The 21,910-nt window shown below is 34.2% G+C and overlaps 2 protein-coding genes and 1 pseudogene across 3 annotated transcripts; 2 read left to right on the top strand and 1 right to left on the bottom strand.

Moving 5' to 3' along the window:
• Positions 1-3,665: 3,665 nt before the first annotated feature.
• Positions 3,666-18,730, top strand: LOC120200671. The gene is made up of 6 exons (XM_039201441.1): positions 3,666-3,887; positions 3,963-4,183; positions 4,523-5,183; positions 5,603-5,945; positions 6,008-6,715; positions 18,720-18,730. Exons 1-5 carry the CDS (start codon positions 3,714-3,716, stop codon positions 6,625-6,627), a joined length of 2,019 nt encoding a protein of 672 aa, XP_039057372.1. The 5' UTR covers positions 3,666-3,713; the 3' UTR covers positions 6,628-6,715; positions 18,720-18,730.
• LOC120200668 lies at positions 3,944-20,894 on the top strand (annotated as a pseudogene).
• LOC120200667 (subtilisin-like protease SBT2.2) lies at positions 6,977-12,551 on the bottom strand. 2 transcript variants are annotated; one of them, XM_039201439.1, is made up of 11 exons: positions 12,424-12,541; positions 12,061-12,352; positions 11,282-11,435; positions 10,625-11,022; positions 10,280-10,375; positions 9,919-9,991; positions 9,039-9,321; positions 8,481-8,812; positions 7,965-8,235; positions 7,595-7,876; positions 6,977-7,500 (listed from the first exon to the last, which is right to left on the bottom strand). In XM_039201439.1, exons 2-11 carry the CDS (start codon positions 12,219-12,221, stop codon positions 7,073-7,075), a joined length of 2,478 nt encoding a protein of 825 aa, XP_039057370.1. In that variant the 5' UTR covers positions 12,222-12,352; positions 12,424-12,541; the 3' UTR covers positions 6,977-7,072. The 2 variants fall into 2 exon arrangements, with proteins under 2 accessions (XP_039057370.1, XP_039057369.1); XM_039201438.1 differs by having other exon boundaries at positions 12,061-12,551.
• Positions 20,895-21,910: the final 1,016 nt, after the last annotated feature.

The raw sequence follows: 21,910 nt of genomic DNA, 5'->3' as shown, positions 1-21,910 counted from the left end.
TTGAAAACCAAAAAAACGTGGAGGGGAGGTCAGTTTTTTTTTAACTACTGGAAACCATCAGAAATGAGATAGTTCACGTAGACACAAAACAGAAAAAGAGAAGATCAGAGAAAACGGAGAGCAAAAGAATGGAAGACCTTCATTTTTGTTGATTTTTGACAGAAAATAGAAAAAAAACAGAAAGAACATTGTACTGAAATTGACTTCTATTTTGGAGATCAAAGGAAACAGAATTTACTGGTTTCAACGAACCAAAGCAATTCAAAGCAAATTCCTTCAAGGTTCATTTTCTTTATCATTATGTACATTAGCATTTTCTTTGCCAAATTTGCAATTTTTATTTTTTCTTTTCTTTTTCCAAATAAATCAGTAAATAAATTACATTTTATATGTCTAAAAAGTTCCATAGGAATCTTAGCTTTAGGTTTTCATTCGAAATAAACAATAAGGAAATAGGATAGAGATTTACCTGGACTGTTTGAATGCAAATAAGGGCATACTGACTCCATTTTCTTCTTCTTCTTTAATTCGTGTTCTAATATCAAAAGAAGGATAAGATTAGGCTTTGTAAAATTTTCGAAACAAAACCCTAATAATAAGAGAAAGGGTCTAGATAGTTTACCTCGCAATGCGTCGTTGTTTGGTGTTGAACTTGTTGGCCTTAGAAGCTTGAGTGTCCGAGAGGCTTTAAAATGGTGATAATAAGAAAGTTTGGGGTCGATTTAAGTTTGTTTCTGGGTTATACAACAATCGAAAGTGACGATCGGGGTATTTGATTTTGGGTATCGTAGCCAGTCGTGTATGGTGCTTCAAGGAGATGAGTGACGCTGTTGTTGGTTAGAGGTTTGGTCTGGGTTTCGTCGGACCACAGTGGCCGAGGCTTTATGTGAGCAGGGGAAGGGGTTCTATTAGGTTTCTGTCGAGAGAGTGAGGAAGAAGAAGGGGAGAGCGGCTGAGTTCTTTGGTTGGTGAGGTTGAGAGAAGAAGTAAATTAGAATCATATGTCAAAACGTCGTTGTTTCAGCTGTTACTTTCCTAGTTTCTATTTCTGACCCAGTATTATGCGTGCATTCCATTTCGGTCCCCAAAATCAGGCATTTCGAGCTTTATTGTTATTTTAATATTGTCTCTTAATTTTAAACGTTTTATGTTTTAGTCCAATTCCATATTAGGGTCATTTTTGCACTGTTCTTACATTGGTTATGTAATTTACGGAACTTTTATTTTGGTCCTTGAACGAATCTTTTGCACCTTATTAATTTTGTCTTCATATTTATGAGCGCTTTTCATTTTAGTCCTGAAATGTTTTTATGTTTTATTTTTGAAATGTAACTTGTAATTTTGGTTGTTTGACCATTTAGTCACTTAGCATGTTTTTTTTTTAATTTAATAGTTAATTCCTATTTTGCATGCTTAGTTTAATTTTATTTTATTATGGTCCTTCATGGTAAGTTTGAATGTGAAGTCAAGTTATTAATAGTATGTTTTATTGTATATATGGTTTTATTCTAATGTATGTTAATGTCGTAAATACATGTTTTTTTTTTAGATTTAGAAGTTTGTTTGAGCGCATGGCATATTTTAATTAGTTTTTGCATGACATTATTTTGCATAATATACATGATAATCTCATTTGCATAACTTGACATATTGCATAATTAGATTAAGGGTAATGCCCTTTTAATTTAAAATTATTGTAAGTGGGCAGTCATAACTGATTTGAGGTCCACTTTTAATGATTTTAAATTAAAAGTGTATCCCGAAAGTGAAACCAAAAAAATTGATTTGTCACCTAAAATTTGGGAATGAAAGAAAAAGAAATGTTCGTTTATTTAAATATATCGAGAAAAGGTTGTTATATCTTTAAGATCTGGTCTCGATATTTATAAATAATCGAACATTCTTTATCTTTCTAAAATGACTTGGTAATTTTAATTTAATTTGTTTGAGTGTTTTTGAATGTTTTAAATTTACATTTTTGTTTTATGGGATCCAAAAATTAAATTAAGTTCGAATTTGTAAAGTTCATTGCAAAAACGTTAATTAATCGACTAAGTACCGATTTAGGGCGTTGTGGGGGTGCTAATCCTTCCCCACACGTAATCGACTCCCGAACTCAGATTTTGGTAACGCAGACCTCAATTTGTTGTTTTAATTAAAATTAATTTTTATTTAAAATGACAAAGCATTTTTGGGTGCCCAATCACACCCTAATCAAAGATTGGTGGCGACTCCTTGAACTGTATTTTTCGATCGTAAAGGAAATCTAAAAATTTTCGAAACGAGAGGTCTTTTAAATCGCATTTGTTTTTAAATTAAAAAGAGATAATTAAAAAATTAATGTGGTTTTTAAAATCTCTCACTTTTTCACTTTTAAGAAAAAATCGTTTCGACATGAAAGTTTTAGGAATTTGACCTGGATAGACCACATAAGGTCAAACAAAAAAAGTTGAGCAATTAAACTCGGATTTAAAAGAAAGAAAAAAGCATACGTCAAGTTTGCATGTTCATTACTCCATAATGGTAAACGTGTGTGTGCAGAAGAACTAGTTATAGTGGAAAAGTTCAACAGAATATAGTAGAGTTAAAAATGGTGTAAAAGCATTGTCCGTAATGAATTGATCATAAAGGAAATGAAGAGAGATGCATTTACTTATACCAACTTTTTAAATTTTCACTATATGATCTTTGCTGCTTGTCGTCTGATAGAATCCAAATTGAGATATGTTCTTGTCCGTCTTGACCTCTTCATCATTTATATCTTCAAAGGTAAATTTCGATTGTTGAAGATCCATCAAAGTCCGAAGTAAACTTTTTTTTTATCTTATATTTAAATTAGTTTAATGCTATCAGTATAAAGCACAAGTGTGACTGATGTGATGATTAATTCGGTTGGTTGGATTGGATGACAAAAGTAATATATATATATTGTTGGTGTGGTGATATATATATAATTTGTTTATCACCACACCAACAATCAATGATCATTCGTTAAAATATTTATAAATATCTTTTCCATCCGTAAAATATTTATTTTACACTATCGTGTCAAGTATAATAACTTAATATTGTGTTATTCATATTGGATTGTAATTGCTATTTTATTAATTAAATTAATATATAAAAATTTAAAACTAATAAAATTAAATTTTATAATAACTTTTGTAGATCTACTTGAATTCGGAGTTATGGATTACTTAAAGATTAATTGAATTGAAAAATTATTAATTAAAGGTTTTAAGTTAAAATTAATATTATTACAGAGATACATATATTTGTAGATTCAATACTTGAAGAGCTAACACAAGACTATAAATATATATATCTAATTTTTTTTATTAGTTAACTTGTAATCATTAGTTAAATTAATTTTATAAATATATTTTTAGATAAAATATATCATTCATTTAAAAAGAATTTGCACATGACATTCATTTAAATTTTACTATGAGATATATAAATATTATCCACTTGAGATAAAAGTTTGTGTTACTGGATCTATAACAAGGGGAATGTGAAAAAGCAAATTCCTTTCGAATTTAATTATAAAGGGAATTTAGTTTTAAGTATTTTTCAGAACAAGTTACCGCCTACGCAAGAAAGAAAAAGGAAGAATAAGAAAGGAAAAGAAAAGAAAAGAATATAAACGGTTTTAAAAGAAATAGTGTCTGTCCGTTCGTTCTTCCCAATAGTTGAATCGAACCAAAAGAAAGATGTGGAGTGTGTTCTTCGTTGGGTTGGTTGTTGGAGTGCTAGCAGTTGTGAGTCTGGAACTGGTGGGATTGTTGTTCGTGTTAAATCGATTGAATCGAAGGATCAAACGAGAATCTCTTGCTGCCTCGAATCCCCAGTCTCAACCTCCCCTCGATTTCGCTTACAACAAGCAGGTTTGTACTTTGCTCCCATATTTCGTATATTTTCTTGCTGAAATTTGAACTTGCTTGCATCTTGTTTTGTGTTAGGGGACTGTTTGGGTTCTTGAATCAGAAAAAGCTCCAACACCCAGGGAGCAGAAGCGAAAAAAGGACTCGCCCTTGGAGGTTTCCCCTACCCGAAAACATGCTAAAATCCTGGAAAACAACTTGGTTTTCATACATTCTGATGCTTCCCGCACTACTACTATTCCCCTTAAGGGCTGCATCATTGAGGCTGTTTCCGCAACCAATTTACCCTCAAGAAAATGGTATTCTGCCCCTTTCTTTCACTCTTCTTTCTTGCTTCATTGTTCAATGTTCATGTATTTACGACAATGATTCTTACTTCAGTCTCAACTCTGAAGCCTATCTGCCTCATCTCATCTTTTTGCTTCAAGTTGTAAGTTCAAGTTTTGGGTTTTCAATCAAGCTTTTGTAGTTCTTAAGAATTAAGCATATAGATGCCAGTCTTGGTTAGTTTGTTGCCTTCGGATCATACAATACAATTCTGATATGATATAGCTTAATCAGAGTTGGTCCAAGTTATGCACTTTCAAAATATTTGTCTTTGTTTCATTCATTTGCCTTTGTATGAATGTTTTTGATAGGACCAAGAGATTTCCAATAAGAGTGGAAAGCAAAACTTCACCCATCTACAATGGAAGTAAAACAATTTACCTTTATCTGGAGACTTCTTGGGAGAAGGCATCATGGTGCCAATCTCTTCGTCTTGCTTCATTTGAGGATAAAGAAAAGCTGAGCTTGTTTGCTAAGCTGAATGAAGACTTTCGTGCTTACTTAGCATCTTTAAATGCTGGATATCCGTCGTTTATGAAACCCTCTTTAGGTTTCAGTGCTGAGCCAATGGATAAGGGAGGTAAATTTGATGGATCTTCATCAAAAGTTAGATTATTTTGGAGAAAGCTTTCCAAAAAGGCCATAAAGCCTGGTATGGAAAATAAGGGAATTTGGACATCTCAAACTGCCCGTGAAGATAGAAAGACTTGTGAGAAACAGCATCCATTCCAAGATTCAGTGACAAAGAAAGTACCAAACAATTCGACCGAAGAAAATATGCCATTTCCATTACAGCAAGGTTTTCCTTGTACAGTTAGTCAAAGTGCTTCTGTTGCTTCTGATGCTGATTCAGAACAAGAAAAGTTTAGTTTTGATGAAGGGACGCTCTGCTGGAACTTGTTAATTTCTCGAATGTTTTTTGATATCAAAGGAAATGCAGCGTTGAAAAGTTCTATTCAAGCACGGATTCAGGTTGGATAGTCACCAGAACTGGACTTCCTTTTTCTTTTTGTGCTGGGTATTGCCTGTTCATGTCATTTGTTGCATTTTGGTTCATTTGTTATTATAAAAAAGATTGCATTTCGACTTCTGATTTGTTTTCCAGCCAAAACAAGGGAAAAGGAAAAACTGTTTTGTTTTTTTCAAGCGGTTATTTCAAGTTTCTTTATTCAACATCTCCTTTGTTAGTACAATCAAAATTTTGGTATTACCCAGTATTTTGGTGTCAATGTAGACTACATTTTTGTGTTCTTTTACTGCATCAATGTTTTGATTTAGACATTTGATGGTCATTTTGTCTTCTAGGTATTCATGTAATTAGTTCTTTTGAAAACGTATCCTAATGCACATCAAAGGTGGTTTTTGATTAATTATATGATTTGATATAACAGAGAACATTGTCCAATATGAGGACCCCTAGTTACATTGGTGAAGTCATTTGTACTGATTTAGACATTGGAAACCTCCCACCTTATATCCATGCAACGAGGCTTCTTCCTACAGACATGAATGAGGTATGGGCATTTGAAGTTGATGCTGAATATTCTCATGGAATTCTGTTAGATGTTGAGACCAGACTAGAAGTTAGTGACCAGGATTTTCAAAAAGGCCTAGTGGATCCGAGTTCAGAATCAAGTTCTGCTGAGAATGTCTCTTCAGACCTTCTTGAAGGCTTTGAGCATTTTGGAAAGCATTTGAATCTTCCTGAAGAGGATGAGGTCGACCCCAAAGTTGGTTAGTATAAAAATGAAAGCTAATTTTTATATACATATCCATCAACTTTGGCATTGATACAGTGAAAGAAACTGGCCAAGTGAACTTACATTTGATGTTTCTATCATTTGTGCAGGCGGCTATACGGGAAACTATGGTGCTTCCAAACTGTGAGAGTGCATGCATTCCTTTCATGCTAGCAGAAAAAGATGATTGGGTCCCAAGGAAAGATGCCCCATTTATATGGCTTAATCAAGAGGCAGCTACGGATAATAACATTGAAGCAAAGGAAAATAGCAGGAAAACCTCAAGCTCTCATCCAGAGAGCAAGAATCCAAAGCCGAAGAAGGATTCCTCTCGGGATTTAGGCACCGAGTCTGAAGCCATACCGTCATCAAGTTCTTCAGCAAAGAGTAGGTCTTTGCAAGATCTAAGAACTCCCCTTCTTGCGATTGATGAACCACATGAAACACACCAGCAGAATAGAGAGGAAACTTCAGATTCTGTGTCGGTATCTAGGTCTTTGACCGAGTCTGAACGGCAGAGTAATGTAGGCGACGACATTGATTCAAGGTCAAAGAAGACGGGGAGGAGGGCAAGGATGATGGATTTGACGAAGAAAATGGGAGAGAAACTTGAAGAGAAGAAGCGACACATTGAAGAAAGGGGTAGGCACATTGTTCAGAAAATGAGAGGACCTTGAGACCAGTTGAAACTTCATGGCATTCATTCTTTGATGCTGAAAAGGACTGTAAATGTGAACTTGAAGAACTATATATCAAAGAAATAGTGTACTAACGTTATGGGTGGGATAAGCTGTATGCGATCATTGCTTAGCTGATTCAATTACTTCTGTTCATCAAATTACAAATATTCTTATTCATTATACAATGCTCTCATTTTCTTACATTGGAGCCGTGACATTATTTCAAGGGGTTAGCAAAAGGGAAAAAAAGCAAAAAGGATGGATAAAGTGGGCTAAATGAAGCACAACAAATTATTTAATCCTTTTATTTCTATATTACAATTTGATTTTACTCATTTACAGGCCAAGGGAATGAAAAAAATCGGTTACATCCATGAAAGCTGAAGCCGAAAAGAAGAAACAACAATCCAATCCATCACTAAAATCACTATTTGAAAGACCCTCAGCTATTGGTGGTATTGTAAGAAAATTTTACAATGACCGATAATGGAATGTTGAGCTTATGACCTTGGTCACCAAAAAGTCCTATCCTCCCAAAGCTAGCGACAGAGTGGTTCATTGTTGCATTAAAGAGTATTGTCAAGACCTGCTTCTCTCCCATGCCAATAAAGAATTGAGTTGGAGTCACCTTCACCGACACCCCATACGGAGCACTCCAACCAATTCTGTACGTTTCATTGCCAGCAATGTTAGACACTGTTCTTTCAACTGTTTTAGACTGGTTCAGTCTAGCAACGGTAATGGATGGCAGGTTCAGGTCAGCACTACCAACATTAGAATTATAGGCCCAACAGTTTTGACCAGTGTAATTCAAGACTACTGGACCAGAACCATTGATGCCGCAAAGAAAAGACATATAATCATCATATGCTGCAATAAGAAAGTAAATAGTAAGAATGAGATGCACACAACTACCGCAAAATGTCCTGTAGAAAAAGTTATTTGCAAAAGCAGAATGACTTACTCAAATCTAAGGTTAGACCGGGATTGAGAGCTGAAGTAGCATTCACAAAACCACTCCCCATGTCGAATGGTGTTGCTGGAGACTGGTTTACATCAGGATTAGCATAAGTACGATGGGACATAATGGGGCCACCGCTATTGTCATAAAGAGAAGCTGTTGTAGAGAGTGCAGATGCGATGGCGGCAGGACTAAAATGAGGAAACTTTTGTTTTATCAGTGCAGCAAGCCCAGCAATATGAGGAGCAGCCATGCTTGTTCCAGACATCATCGCAAAGCTTTCACCTAAGAAGTCAAGTTAATTGTTTAAGAATAATGCTGCTGCTTATATAGAATTTTAACTCAACTATCCGTTACTTCTCTATTTTAGTACCTTGGAATTCAACGGAATCCATGCCAAGCGAACTCCAGGCAGCCCATATCATATTTCCAGGAGCAATCAAGTTAGGTTTCATTATGTCTGCATCATCTAGAAAACTGTCTTCTGGGTCTGGTCCTCTGGCCGAGTAATACATAACTTTTGGAGCAGTAATACTATAGTTTGCTTTCAGTCCACCTGAAATGATTGCAACAGCCCCAAATCTAGAAATTTTCCTTGTAAGTCCATTTCTCTCCAAAGAAGAATTGTAATATTGGAGTAAAATCTGCTCACAACAATTATAAAAATCAGTAAATTCTCTTATTGTGTTTGTGTTCGTGGACGCCTGTGTATAGGTAGAGAGAGGGTACTCTGGATTCTAACACCAGTTACAAAAATATCAGATGATATAGAAAAAATTGCCAACATTTTCCCACCATATGCAATTAAAAACAACGAAACAAGACATGAGAAATTATGATAAAAGAATTTGCATGTGCCTTGTGGAAAAAAAATATGTAGAAACTGCACCTTGGAATCCTCTGGGGATGGAATTATAATGCCAGGCGTTTCCAATGGCGTGGGATTAAGCTGAAAACCAATTACAAAAGGATCCATGTAGAACACCACTCCAGCTGCACCGAGGTTCTTTGCAGTTTCTAACGCCTGCTTGATAGTAGAGAGTCCAAGCACAAATCGGATTGAGTAGCTACAGATTAACAGGTTTCCTTGGATAAGTTCCTCATTGAAGTAACTGGAGTCTTGGCATTCGCCCACATGCATATCTTTGGCAAGTATTGTGTCATTGTTTAGAGCATGAACTGCTGAAATCAGTGTATACATTTTATCTGTATCTGTCCCCGCTGCCAAGAAATAAAAAAAAGAGAAAAGTAAGTATTATGTAAGCTTCGTAATAACGGATACTCTGCATGACATTTATAATAAAATTAGGCTGAAACCTTTTTATGCAATGCATTTTTTTTCTCTTTCTTTCTTTGCCAATTTGTCAAAGCATGCCATTTAACAATGAAAAAACTTATAATCCATCAGATAAATGAAGAAGCCAATACATTTAAAAGGTAAACTTACGTGCAAGTCCAACTCCAGGGATAGTTACATTGTTTCCAAGGATGATGGAGTTAGAATATGCTCTGTCATGAGAGGCAGCACCAACAGTGAAGATCCATGGACTGAAAGAGGACATGCTCTTAGGTGATGGTCCAGTATTGCCGGCAGCTTGCACAACAAAAATGCCAGCCTTTACAGCTGATAGCAATGCCATGTCGATGGGATTGAAAAATGTTGCAATACCAGGTGGACGCCTGTTAGGAGTTATCGATAAACTTATTATGTCGACCCCGTCTTGAGCAGCCTAAAAATGTATCATGATAAAGCACTTGATTATGGATGCAAAAATGGTTGCGAGAAAAAGAAGGATTCAATCTCCATGCTTAATTCTTACAAATAAATAAATAGAAGAGTTTTCACTTTAGCCAAAAGAAATCTTGCCGGAGAAGATCCCTTATTTCCAATCGATATTCTGTGGTCTATAAGACGGATGCAAGGTCTTACCATTTTTGCCAAGGAATTCTCAGTGACCAGAGGACCTAAGAAAATTCTCATGGTGGCCTTGGAATGCTACACGCATGGCTTTTATTTCCTTCTGATTTAACAAAAGGGCTTCTTCTAGAACGAAGAAGCATGTCGATTTGGTGCAAATGTTAAAAAAAGACGAGGCTTCTTACAAGAGTGGACACAATGCGTATAGAAAGAAATATTTGCAATATTTTAGGGTGGGGAAAGGCTCAGATAATTTGTTTGAAGGGTTATAGCATGAAACTACAGATAATATTCGAGTACTATAAGATCAGTTCCCAAAAAGCAAGTCCCTCTAAATTTTCATTTTCAAATGGTCATGAATGAGTAACCAAAATACTACTCAACAGTTCCATTTCAAACCATGACGTACCTGGTCTATACCAGCAACTACATCTGCGGCAAATCCTCCGAAGCTCTTATACAAAGCCTTGTAAACAGCAATACTGGAAAACATGGCCACATCATTACTATGATTAAACAGAAACACAGGAAAAGAGTCCGATGCATCTTTATACGAAATATGGCTCAGAAAGTTCAGCTGGAATCATTCCCAAGACTCAGCAACCAAGCTAAATGCATAGTCAGAATGAAATGACTGAGGAATCTGTTCAATATGTTAATTAACGACAACTACGAACGACTCACTATCAAAGTGTTGAAGGAGTAGGGCGGGGCATAGCAAGGTAGTTTTGGAAAATAATTGAAACAGAGATTCAGTTTTGTGAACTTACTGTGAACGAGGAGCCATCCCACTAGCATTTCCAAAGTGGTGCCCAGCTACCACCACTGGAATTCCATAGTTTCCTGCAGCAACAGAAGCTGTGTGCCTGCGTTAATATTATATTCATGGGCAGCATTAGAAGATTGAGTCAAAACCGATAATATCAGTTCAGCACATAAGTAGGTAGCCAGAAGTTATCGCAGATAATTTAGCACCGACACTATTGTGGTAAAAATAAGCCCCTTGTTCATACAATATGTGAAAAGAAGGTTGCCTATAAACTCAGAAAATATCAAAGGACTGAAAATAGCACTAATACAACAATTATCACCGAAGATGCAAGAGATTCACTCACGTGCCATGGCCATCACCGTCAAATGGTGATGCATAGTCCTCTGATGAATTGAATATTCCTCTTGTTATAGCAGATGCTGCAAAATGGCGTGCTCCAACAAGCTTCCTATTGCATGATCCGGACGGAAATTCCCGTGTCACCTCACAGACGCTAGAGAAATGGGCTGGAACTGGGTATGAATGCTCAGATACATCATCAGCAAAGCTGGGATGAGTTGGATCAATACCAGTATCAATGAATCCAATTACAATTCCCTCTCCAGCAGTTTCAAATCCCCCTCCCTGAGTCCATGCACCCTTTGGCAAACCCAAAAACTGTGGAGTATGTGTGGTTGCAGTTCTAACAGAGAAATCCAATACAATATTTGCAACTTCCCTTCTCTTCGAAAGCTTGTTCGCCTTAAAAATGAATAACACAACAAAACCAAGACCATTCTGCCTAATTAATAACAAAAATTTCAAGAAGGAAATTAAAAGCTTTTATGCAAAACTACACAAAGAATATGAGTCAAACGTATTTCATGTATTTAGTAAGTAATCAATTATTATACTTGAAAATGCTATAATTTCCAAAAAGAAAAAAACATTCAGCAGGATAATGATGATAGCATTTGACAAAATGATGGATAATTATGAGGAATGTTGATTGAAGTTCTACCTGTTCAGGGGTGATGAACACAGCGAAGCCATTGACCAAGTACTGGTAACTATACAACTTCAGATATTTCTCCCCCCTCAAGGCTCTCCTTAATAAAGAATCATGAACTCGAGAAATATATGATACAGAACTTGGATGAGATCTTGAATTATTTCTACATATAAAAGAATATGTCCAAAACAAAGAATCAGTCAAATTTCAAAATTTTACATCTCCAATCAACCTATACTATAATGGATTCAAGAAAAACAAATGAGATACATGCAACTCTTGAGAGAAGTGATAAAGGGAACAACAAACACAATAATCAGCATTCAGCAAATTATTGATTATTTATGGAAGTATTTTGCAAGCATAAATAATAGTTTCCAGAAGGAGATTTTGCTTTTTTGGGTAGTAATACTATTAATAGGACACCCAAAAAAAGATTTTAAAAAGGATTTTTTTTCTAAAAAAAACTAAAGACAAGACGTATGCTGGATTTGACATTCTCTAATAGCCAATTCCTCTAAGCCCCACAGGAAGAAACAAGAGGGACCCTTACTGTTTAAATAATAATTAACAATCAACACTTCATAAGTTATTTTTTAAATAAAAATAAATATCAAAACACAGAATTACACTTCAGAAATTCCAAGTACTTAAATTATTAAAACAATTAGAATAATACAAAAACAGAAAATCACAATTTTCAGAAGAACATCCTTTTTTAAATATAAAAAGAAGAACTGTTGCCGACAACGTTTTGATTCTCCTGAAGGGAGGGTAAAATTCCGTACCTTGGTTTGTGAAACCTGTTTAATCTCCCCGAAGAAGAATCATTGTGGAACCGATGATGACCCCACCTTCTTAGCTGTTCCTCAAAGCGATGAGCGGCAGGAGCTTGCTTAAGAATGACAATGTAAACAGCAGTGATTGCATCTGAACCCGAATCCTCCATACTCAGAGTGTTCACAAAAAAAACCCAAAACAAAGCGGCAACAGCACCAAATAAAGGCAATGAAATTTGCTCATTTCGAGTGAAATGAAGAAAACAAATCCCAGATTTTTAAACCGAGCAAAACCTTCACACTGGAAGATGCAGCCAAGCAGCAGAAGGTTTAGTAAGCCGAAGCAGTGGTGAAGAAGAAGAAAAGGCCTACCCTCTTCCTTTATGAGGAATGTGGGAACACAGCTGTAGTTGAAGAAAAGAAAGTTCACAAGGAGCCGTTAATTAAGAAATAGTACCATTGACAGAGTTGATGGACTCTGACAGCACCACTTTTTTTTTCTTTTTTCTCCCATTTATTTATTTATAATTACAAGAAAAAGGGAGTTAAGATTATGAATGGATGAAGAGAATCCGTAACTTTCCAATGCTGTGCTTTGTTTTTCTTAACGTTTTTTTTACTCCATTTTAAACACTATTTCAACAAATATCAACGTTAATTTTCTTTTAATTTCTTAAAAAATTATATTAAAAATCACTGAACTGTATTTAAACTATTTTTAATTATTATATTTTAAAAAAATATAGAATATCGTTACATTTATCGAACTATTATAAAATTATTATTAATTTTTTTTCAAATTGAATTATAAACTTATTTTAAACAAAACATTTTATGGTTTCGAAGAATTGTCCGTCCAGTTCAATTGGTAAGAGTGTAAGGCTCTTAACTTTGTGATTTTAGGATCGAGTCTCACGGTGGACAATTCATAATTCTGAATCCAATTACAGGAAAACCAGGATCGAAGAGCTTTCCCTGTAGCTGATGTTGTTCTAGCGTCTTTCTTTCATAAAGCTTTTCTCCTTTGGAAGTGATTGGGATCTCCTCCCCTTTGCTATAGATTCTTATCAAGAGGTTTTGAGAACCAAATCGTAGAGGTTTTAATAAATAAATGGTTTTTTCGTAAGATCGAAAGGAGGAGATTATGAAATATCTTACGACAATAAAATGATTATTAATTTTCATTGAATAGTTATAAAATTATCATTAAATTTATAAAACTTATAACGTTATAATGATAGATTTGTAATAATTTAATGATTTTTTATTATTTTAAAATTCAATAATTAAAATGATAATTTAAGATAGTTCAACCACCTTTGATCTACTTGCCTTTCGTTTTTCTTTGTTTTTATCAGGAAATGTTGGGTTTTTTTAAATAAAAATAAAAGAGGTTTGGTATCTAATTGTTGTTAAAAGGATATTTATATAGAGATTTACAAAATAAAACCTAAAATATTTCACATCAAGATAATAAACCTTTGGCAAATCTAGTCTACTTACCATTGGATATAAATGATTAATGTAATCATTTTTTAATACTATTATTGTATGTCATTTAATTACTATCATTCTCTTGAATACATTATACTTAAGATGGACATATATGAACGTAAGACTTGATGATAGGGTGTCAACATTTTTAATATATATATATATATATATATTATAAAAGTTTGAGAATATAAAATTAAATTATCAATAAAAATATAAAATATATTTTGATTTTATAAAGTAATTTAAACTTCTTTTAAGAGGTACTACCGTCCCAACCTCTCTCAAATTTTATTGTGTACATACCAAACTTTAAAAATAATTTGTGATTTTTTTACATATTTATAGAAATATTATCACCATAAAACACAATAATTGACAATGACTGTGCAAATTCCAATTGTTAAATGATGATAGTATTATCTTTCCAATAATAATAATTATAATAATAATGTTTGAGAAATAAGTAAAATTGGCAGAATTCATAATGTTTTATATGTATATACACTAAAATGACTAGTAACCTAGTGGTATTCCTGACAGCTGACAAGACACATACGTCAACAAGTTACTTTTTGTTATATTATTTTCATCACTGAAATTAACAAGGCGAGGGGGGCAATCATGAGTCCTTCCGCATGCCTATCCTTAAAGTTGGGGATTTCCCCCATAAATCAGGGTACTTAATCAAAGTATAAAGACGGGATAAAAATAATTTATTTTCATTTAAATTTGCAAATATTTTAAAGTATATTATATTTATATTACGTTTAATTCAATAACGTTATCATAAATAATATTATAATTAAAATTATGAAAAAATAGTAAATATAAATTTTGAAAAATATTCATTTAGTTCAACCAATCACTAATTAATTTAATAGAATAAGTAGTTAATTTTTTTATTAATTTAAGGTGATTACAATGTAGTATCTGTTATAAAGATTCTCAATCATTTAACAATAAAAGCTTAAGCACCCTTACAATCTCTTGTACTAGAACCTAAAACCTATAGGGATAACAATTATCACTTTAATTACTGAGATAAATTGATTCGTGTAGTAAGTTCTTAAATTTTTTAACATTCAGATTTTAAATTTTATATATAAATAATTAAATTGAAAATCTTCAAACCAACATGGTTGATTTAGGTGGTAAGTAGCTTGGTATAATTTATACATGTTTCGAGTTCAAGGCTTTGTGTTTATATAAAATCTTCATCGAAAGATTTACCTACCAAAACTAGATGTGCAACAAAAATCAGATCGAACTAGTCAAGACAAAACCTTAAGGGTGACAACAAAATTTAATGATCTCCAAACCTATAATTTAATAACAAAATTTAATAATGTTATCCTATTAGGTTACTTTCTGAATTAATTCCTATATTTTAATAAAGTATAAAGATAACATTTTAAAATTTAGAGACACTAAAGATGAAAACGAAACAAAGAAAGGAGTTGGAAATTAAACAATTTATTAATATAAGATTAAAAACCAGTATAAATTGATTATATCAAAAGTTTATTAAGAGTATAACTTTTTAAGTTAAATAAAATAATATTTTTAGTTGTAATTAAAAATATTACATTTTTCACAACATTTTAAATTCAACAAAATAACATTTTAAGTTGAACAAAATCATCTTAAATTAAATTTTACCACAACAAAACTATTGGAAAGGAGTGGAGGGGGGAAAGGTTGGGAATGGGCAGCAACAAAGAATGATGATGATGATAATAATATAGTATAAGAGGAAGAGTTAAAAGTGAAGGATAGTGGAGGGCAAATGCATGAGTGATGGAGCATGATAATGGCGGTGCGGTGGCTGGCTGTTTCTGAGATCCGAAGGTGGTGGCCACTAGCCATGGCACATCCACTTTTCCCTTTTTCTTATTTATTTATTTATTCCCTTCCTCCATTCCATTTTTCATGGATGATAACCATGTCAAATATAGGCAATTGCCTTCCAACATTACCACTAAAACACACACGCGCGCTTACATCTAAGGTTTCAATTATTCATAAGAAACAAAACTCAAAACCAAATGTGAGACAATAATCACCAAGTGAAACACCTCGTGTAGAGTCTCTGCACCTATCATTTCTTTCCTTTTTTTTATTATTCTCGCTTGCTGAACCTTTGTTTATGTTTATTTTCGTAAAATAATAGGATTTAGCTCTGGATTGCCCATTTTTCATTCCAGGGTTTATCTGAATTTGAAAGTTATCACTTAGTAGGTTTCCATACCAAGGTTCAATCCAATTAAGTCCGTAGCGTCTACCAATTTCGCCATATCCCCTTTGTGTCTTGAGTTTAGGATCTCATTATAGGAAGCCCTCCCCCCTTTCCTAATCTCCACACAATTATTTTAAAGAATTTATTCCTATTTAGACGATACTTTTTTTAGAATAATTTGAAAATAAGATTAAAACAGTTCTTCGATTTAAGAGATTATAACATGTAGTCTATTTTTTTAAAGAAAATGTTATTAAATAGAATTTAAATTTATGATTTTATTTAAAAAAAATTAATGTCTCAATTCATTGGATTAGACCGAACATAAAATAAATAAAAAAGGGAAAATAACATGACCCCTAAACTATTGCAAATCTTCTTATTATATATGTTCTTAGAAAACGTAAATTTTAGTTACCTATAGTTTCATTCCATTTATTAAGGTGGTTTATGTAGCGACAATATCATGTAACATTGCTTAATATCATGTGACAAATCAAAATTTATTTTGATTTCATAGTTTTAGAAGAAACTAACATATGGCCCCACTAGAGGATGACACATTCTAATTTTAACCTTTAAAAATAATTTTCTTTTGACAAGTGGCATCATTATATGACACCAAGTGTTAAATTGTGATTGAAGAAGTATGTCAACTTACGAGAAATTATTATATGGATTTGGTTCACCACGTCATCCATAGTCTCAGCCAGTAAGTTCAATCCATCTTAAAATAACTTTCAAATAATTATCTACTTTTTATTTATTTGTAGGAAAAAGGTGAAGATTCACCTCCAAAAAATTAAAATAAATGAATTTTATAAGTTGAGACAACGAATGACACAATGAGCCAAATCCATCTAATAAAATTTTCAACTTAACACCATTACCATTTTAATAGATGAAAATGAATTTGTAAGTATCAAAATGGAAATTCTTGAATAATTGTACCATATTGAAATATTTTCTATAGTGTAAGGGCCATTCATGGCATTGTCCCAAGAGATATAAATTGGAAACGGTGTCGTGTAGAATGGAAATTTTGTCAGTCACTCTTCATAGGCGTCGGATTATTTTATTAAAAAAAAGAGAGAGAAACAAATTTCTTCGTTTCGTTTTGTGTTACTGAGAATATTTTTTAGATCTATTGATTCACCATTCGAATTTCTTAGGGGGGAAAAAGAAAGAAATGGCTGGAAACCCAGATCACTTGTTCAGTTTGAGGAATGATTTATATTTGGGTTCGTACCAAGTTGCCATCAACAACAGCGATATTCCCCATCTCTCAGCCGATGACGCAGTCGAGCGCGACTGTATCGTCTATCGCTCTTACATCGCCCTCGGCAACTATCAAGTATTTCCAGCACTCCCTCCTTTTTCATGTCAATTGTATTTCTTCTCTCTAAACGATTTACAGTTTCTGAAAATTTTAGCTGGTGATCAGTGAGATCGATTCCTCCGCTGCCACTCCTCTTCAAGCCGTTAAATTGCTCGCTCTCTATCTCTCCAACCCTCACGATAAGGTTGAAGTTCCTTTCAGACCTGCTTCGTTTTCTTTTTTGTTACATGAATGATCTGTAATTGAATGAGGTGTTTTATGATTAGGAATCAACAATTTCCAGCTTGAAGGAGTGGTTGGCAGATCCAGCAATCGGAAACAATGCCATCTTAAGGTTGATTGCTGGAACTGTTTCATGCACGAAGAAGATTATAATGAGGCTCTTAAACACACCAATGCTGGTGGCACTATGGAACTGTGAGTTGTCCCTGATCGCGTGTATAATTGTGTGTTGTGTCACATAATTCTATGCAAGTATACACGATCGAAGTAAGTAATATAATAGTAAATGATTTATTGTCTCCACAGGATTAGTGGGATTTTTTTATGATTGCTATAGCTAGAACTAGGTGTCACTTACTAGTGTGTAAGATTCTTGTATAATGGTATTCACAAAGGAAAAACAAGTAGTAGAAAACAGATGGAAAAAGTATGGCCAAAGCAAAAAAATTGTAAAGTGAAGTGAACAGAAAATTTTTGTGATGGCGAGAAAAATATGCGAAGGTTAACAAATAAAAGTTGTCAAGGCAAAAAAATGTTTAGTTCAATATATTCTAAAAACTAGGATGATTTAGTATGCTTTGCCTATGCTGCCCGACAGGATTTACTAGAGTGTTTCTAGAACTTTTGCTAGGGCAATACTACCCAGCCTGAACTGCATCCCTTGGTTTGTCAAACTGTTGTTGCGGCAATATCCCTCAGCGTAAACTGTATCTCTAGCCTATCTACTCAAGCATTTACCCTTCTTAGTCGAATGAAACCCTCTTCTTATCTCTAAGGCGGATTAGAATCTCAACATCTCGGACTAGTTCCCTTGTTCACCTAGATCTAACCTAACTCTTTCGAATATTAGGTATAACTCCTAGAAAAATGACAATCTTTCAAAAGCTCTTACAAAGAGTAGGAATGTTTTGCCGTGGCACCAGACAATCTTTCAAAAGCTCTTACAGTATCAAGGTAAAAGATTAAAACAATGAACAAAACAACATTCAACAAAACATACTTAATCATTCATTAACAATCGAATAAAGTATCATTTAAGCATTTCCGACACCAAATAAAACAGTTTATGGTGTGACAAACATCATCCCAAAAATAATCTTTAAATACAAGCCCTTAAATGATATGAAAATTAATAACAAGAGGGGGGAAACTCTCATAACAAAGCTCTGCCGTTACATCAGACCACGACCATGATTGCTCCAACGGCCAACCTCTCTCGAGGGTCTGGCCACTGCTATGGCGAAGCCTGGCTATGGAGGGCATCAAGGATGGTCGAGTGGGGAACGGTGGAAAAGGATTTGTTGCAGACGCCTTTCTCCAAGCCTCACTTTTAGGGTATGTTCTCTCCTCCTCCCTTTAGGGTGGTATAATAAGATATTTATAGTGGGAATTTCTAGGGTTTAGTGCCCTTAGAAATTCCCTAAATACCCTTGGTTTCGTGCCCATTGTGTGAATAATATGGCAACTGGTAATGGTCCCAAATTCCTTAGTAGGGGCGGCATGGTTTCACGTGAGATGTATTGGACAGCTGGCCAAGTGATGTCAGCAGTTTTGTCTCGTGTTGCGTCAAACTTGTGAGATAAAAACTCGCATTGGCAACAAAATTTGTTCCACTGGCCCTAGCAAATTAATTTGTCTCGGCAAATAAATTCTTCCTCAGTCATTTCCTGCATCATCAAAACCAACAAACAACCCTTCTCCTCAGCAGCATCAGTTTAGTTAAATGAACTTTGCCTCGGCGAAACTTATATTCCACATGCAAATATGTCCTGAATGCAACTATATGCAACTAAAATGCTATGTCAATGGCTTTTAGACAATCAATAACTTAAGTAAAAAGACCTAAAATATAGTCTTTTTACGGAGTTATCAGTCCTTTGACTTGATTTTTCTCTGTCTCATCCTAGTTTATATTACGTCTTAATTATATTTTTTTTACTTCGTTTATTATTCTTTGTTTAGTCAAATTTGTGAACGTTTGTTATGAACTGTAATTATCTGCCATGCTTAACCGTAGGTCTGATCATTTGATCTTTAGGCTTTTAGGTTCAAGTGTCTTAGGTACAGAACGAATTATTGTGTTTTCAGTTCTCTTAGATAGGGTAAAGACTGGTAAGAGAATAAAAGCTCTTGGTGGAGAAAAGCTCTTTGAATTGGTTTTTAAGCGTGGGGATTGGGCTTTTCATTTGTATAAAAAGATGATATGTAACTGGTTCAGTACACAAATATCAATTGCTCCCAATTTCCAGTTCATTGAATACACTAGAGTATATATTCTAAGTGATGTGCTTTATTTATTCTTCTCTTTGCAAAGAGAAAAATAAATGACCCACCGGGATTTAATGGTTCGAAATAGATGCAATTGCTACAAATTTGAGTTATCCCAGTTCATTTTAGTTTATACCAGCCTAACATTGAAAGTTATAATTTTAAATGCAAAACACATATCAGAAAAGATTTAGAACCAAACAAACAAATGACATTTTTGAAAAAAAATTCAGATAGGATATCTCTTCAAAATACAAGATACCACAGGAATGGGTTAGCAAAAACTACAGTGAGTAATTAGGCTCTTATATGTTGCAGCTGATTCCTACCTGCTTAATGTATATATTTTGAAATAGAAGGAACCGATGCAGTATGTTTATTCTGTTCTCAATTTTGTTTGGTGGGTCGAAATAACACGGAGTCTTTATAGTTTCCAGCTTTTGACAACCTGATGGGACTTGTTAATAATGTTAGTTGTAACCTTAAGCCAGTATTTACCGTAAATGCAATTTTCAAGTGGTTCTGTCTTTGATGTTGAGTTATTATGGAATATTTTTTTCCGCAAATATACTTACAGGTGCAAATCAGGAGCTGATGTCCAATTCCACTAGAAAATATGTTCCTTCAAGTGAGTCTCTTGAAAGGCCTATGTTCCTTCTAGTGAGTCCTTTGAAAGGCCTAGGTTCCTTCTAGTGACTGTTTTAACTGCTAAAGCAAAAAACTGAGTGATTTATACATATACAAGGCAAATTGGAAACTCTGATACATCTGATGAAGTCATTGTGCTCTATGCTTTCAGGCATGTGCTGAATGTGCAAATATTCATTAAGATGCACCGGTCAGACTACACAGAGAGACAGCTGAGGGTCATGCAGCAGATTGACGAGGATCATACACTGACACAACTTGCAAATGCATGGTTGAACCTGGCAGTGGTATGGGATATTTTTCATTTTAATAGCATTATAAATGAGAAACCATGGATGGTTCAGTGACATTATTCTACTCTATCAGGGTGGTTCCAAGATACAGGAAGCTTATCTGATCTTCCAAGATTTCTCTGAGAAATATCCTATGACTGGATTGATCCTCAATGGGAAGCCTGTCTGCTGTATGCATATGGGAAACTTTGATGAAGCTGAAACACTTTTCTTGAAGCACTTAATAAGGCAAGTTTATATTGTGGCAACTTTTGTTTCTCGAAATTCAGACTTGAAAATTCTCAATTCTTTTGGTGTTTGTTTATATCTCCAAGAACAAGATTGGATACGACTGTAGTGTTTCATGATTACAATTACTGTGCCCCCTGCCCCTCACAATCCTGTCAATTTTTAGATTTTGGATTCATCATGAAGCTGAATAGTTCACCCCAAAGTTTTATTGCTTCGAAGCAGTTAGTCGATACTCAAATGTGTTTAGTGCATGTGATAAGGGTTTGTTTCTAAACTGATACAGGATGCAAAGACTCCCGAAACTCTTGCCGACCTGGTTGTATGCAGTCTTCATCTGGGTAAACATCTTCACGTTACGTAAGGTAAACTACCTTCTTATTTCCTCTATTTTTGAGTTTTTTTCCTCTTGGCTATTTGATTATATTTTCCTAAGTGCTCTATAAAATAGTACAAAATGCTAGTTTGGTTGATCAAAAAGAGTCCAACATGTTCAATTGTGTATCTCTGAACCTGCTAGCCAAACACCTATGTTTTTATTCTGGTCTGCCAAAGTTGGCAACATATGTTATCCATGTCTTTGTAAACTGAGATTTGACCATCCTTTTTAATCATCACAGTCCTTATTTTGGTTTTATTTTTTCAGTTGATATATTTGGTTTCAATGTATTTTATCTTTTGAAGCTAAGGCTTGGAAAATTTCAATTGTGCGGCTTTAGTTCAAATTGTGTTTGCTGGTGCTAATCAGGATTTTGCTCACCAATTTATTGTAAAATCTGCTTTTTTATGTTAGCTAGTTGCTTTGTTTGCTTTTCCCTGCTCCTAATAAGGGGTGATGAAGATGGCAGAGATTCCTACCTTAAATCAATTGAAAGTGCTGACTCTTTTAATATATATTAAGGTTCGGCAAGATAGGTTTTTCAAAAGTTTTTACCTCATCTTTTGAGGGACAGTTATGGTTCCCATCAATGCAGTACGCTATCAACCAATTCAATGGAGTGGACATCTAAGCCTTCAATGCACATAGATCACTTTAATTTGCATTTGCCCTTTTTCTTTGAAGAACATGTCAAGTTGACATGCAAATTACACATACTGTGGTATGCACTGAGCTGAGTTGTGAGTGGC

Source organism: Hibiscus syriacus, unplaced genomic scaffold, assembly GCF_006381635.1.
Source record: "Hibiscus syriacus cultivar Baekdansim isolate YM2019G1 unplaced genomic scaffold, ASM638163v2 tig00006399_pilon, whole genome shotgun sequence".
Lineage (NCBI taxonomy): Eukaryota > Viridiplantae > Streptophyta > Magnoliopsida > Malvales > Malvaceae > Hibiscus > Hibiscus syriacus.
This window is presented reverse-complemented; position numbering and strand designations above follow the sequence as displayed.

Excerpts from the sequence above, each read along its gene's own strand:
- LOC120200671 (XM_039201441.1), top strand. The coding sequence starts at position 3,714 with ATGTGGAGTGTGTTCTTCGTTGGGTTGGTTGTTGGAGTGCTAGCAGTT. Across the intron at positions 5,184-5,602 it reads CTATTCAAGCACGGATTCAG|AGAACATTGTCCAATATGAG; the intron begins GTTGGATAGTCA and ends TTGATATAACAG. Across the intron at positions 5,946-6,007 it reads TGAGGTCGACCCCAAAGTTG|TGAAAGAAACTGGCCAAGTG; the intron begins GTTAGTATAAAA and ends GCATTGATACAG.
- LOC120200667 (XM_039201438.1), bottom strand. The coding sequence starts at position 12,221 with ATGGAGGATTCGGGTTCAGATGCAATCACTGCTGTTTACATTGTCATT. Across the intron at positions 8,236-8,480 it reads CATCCCCAGAGGATTCCAAG|ATTTTACTCCAATATTACAA; the intron begins GTGCAGTTTCTA and ends TGTTGTGAGCAG. Across the intron at positions 7,501-7,594 it reads CGGTCTAACCTTAGATTTGA|CATATGATGATTATATGTCT; the intron begins GTAAGTCATTCT and ends TTCTTATTGCAG.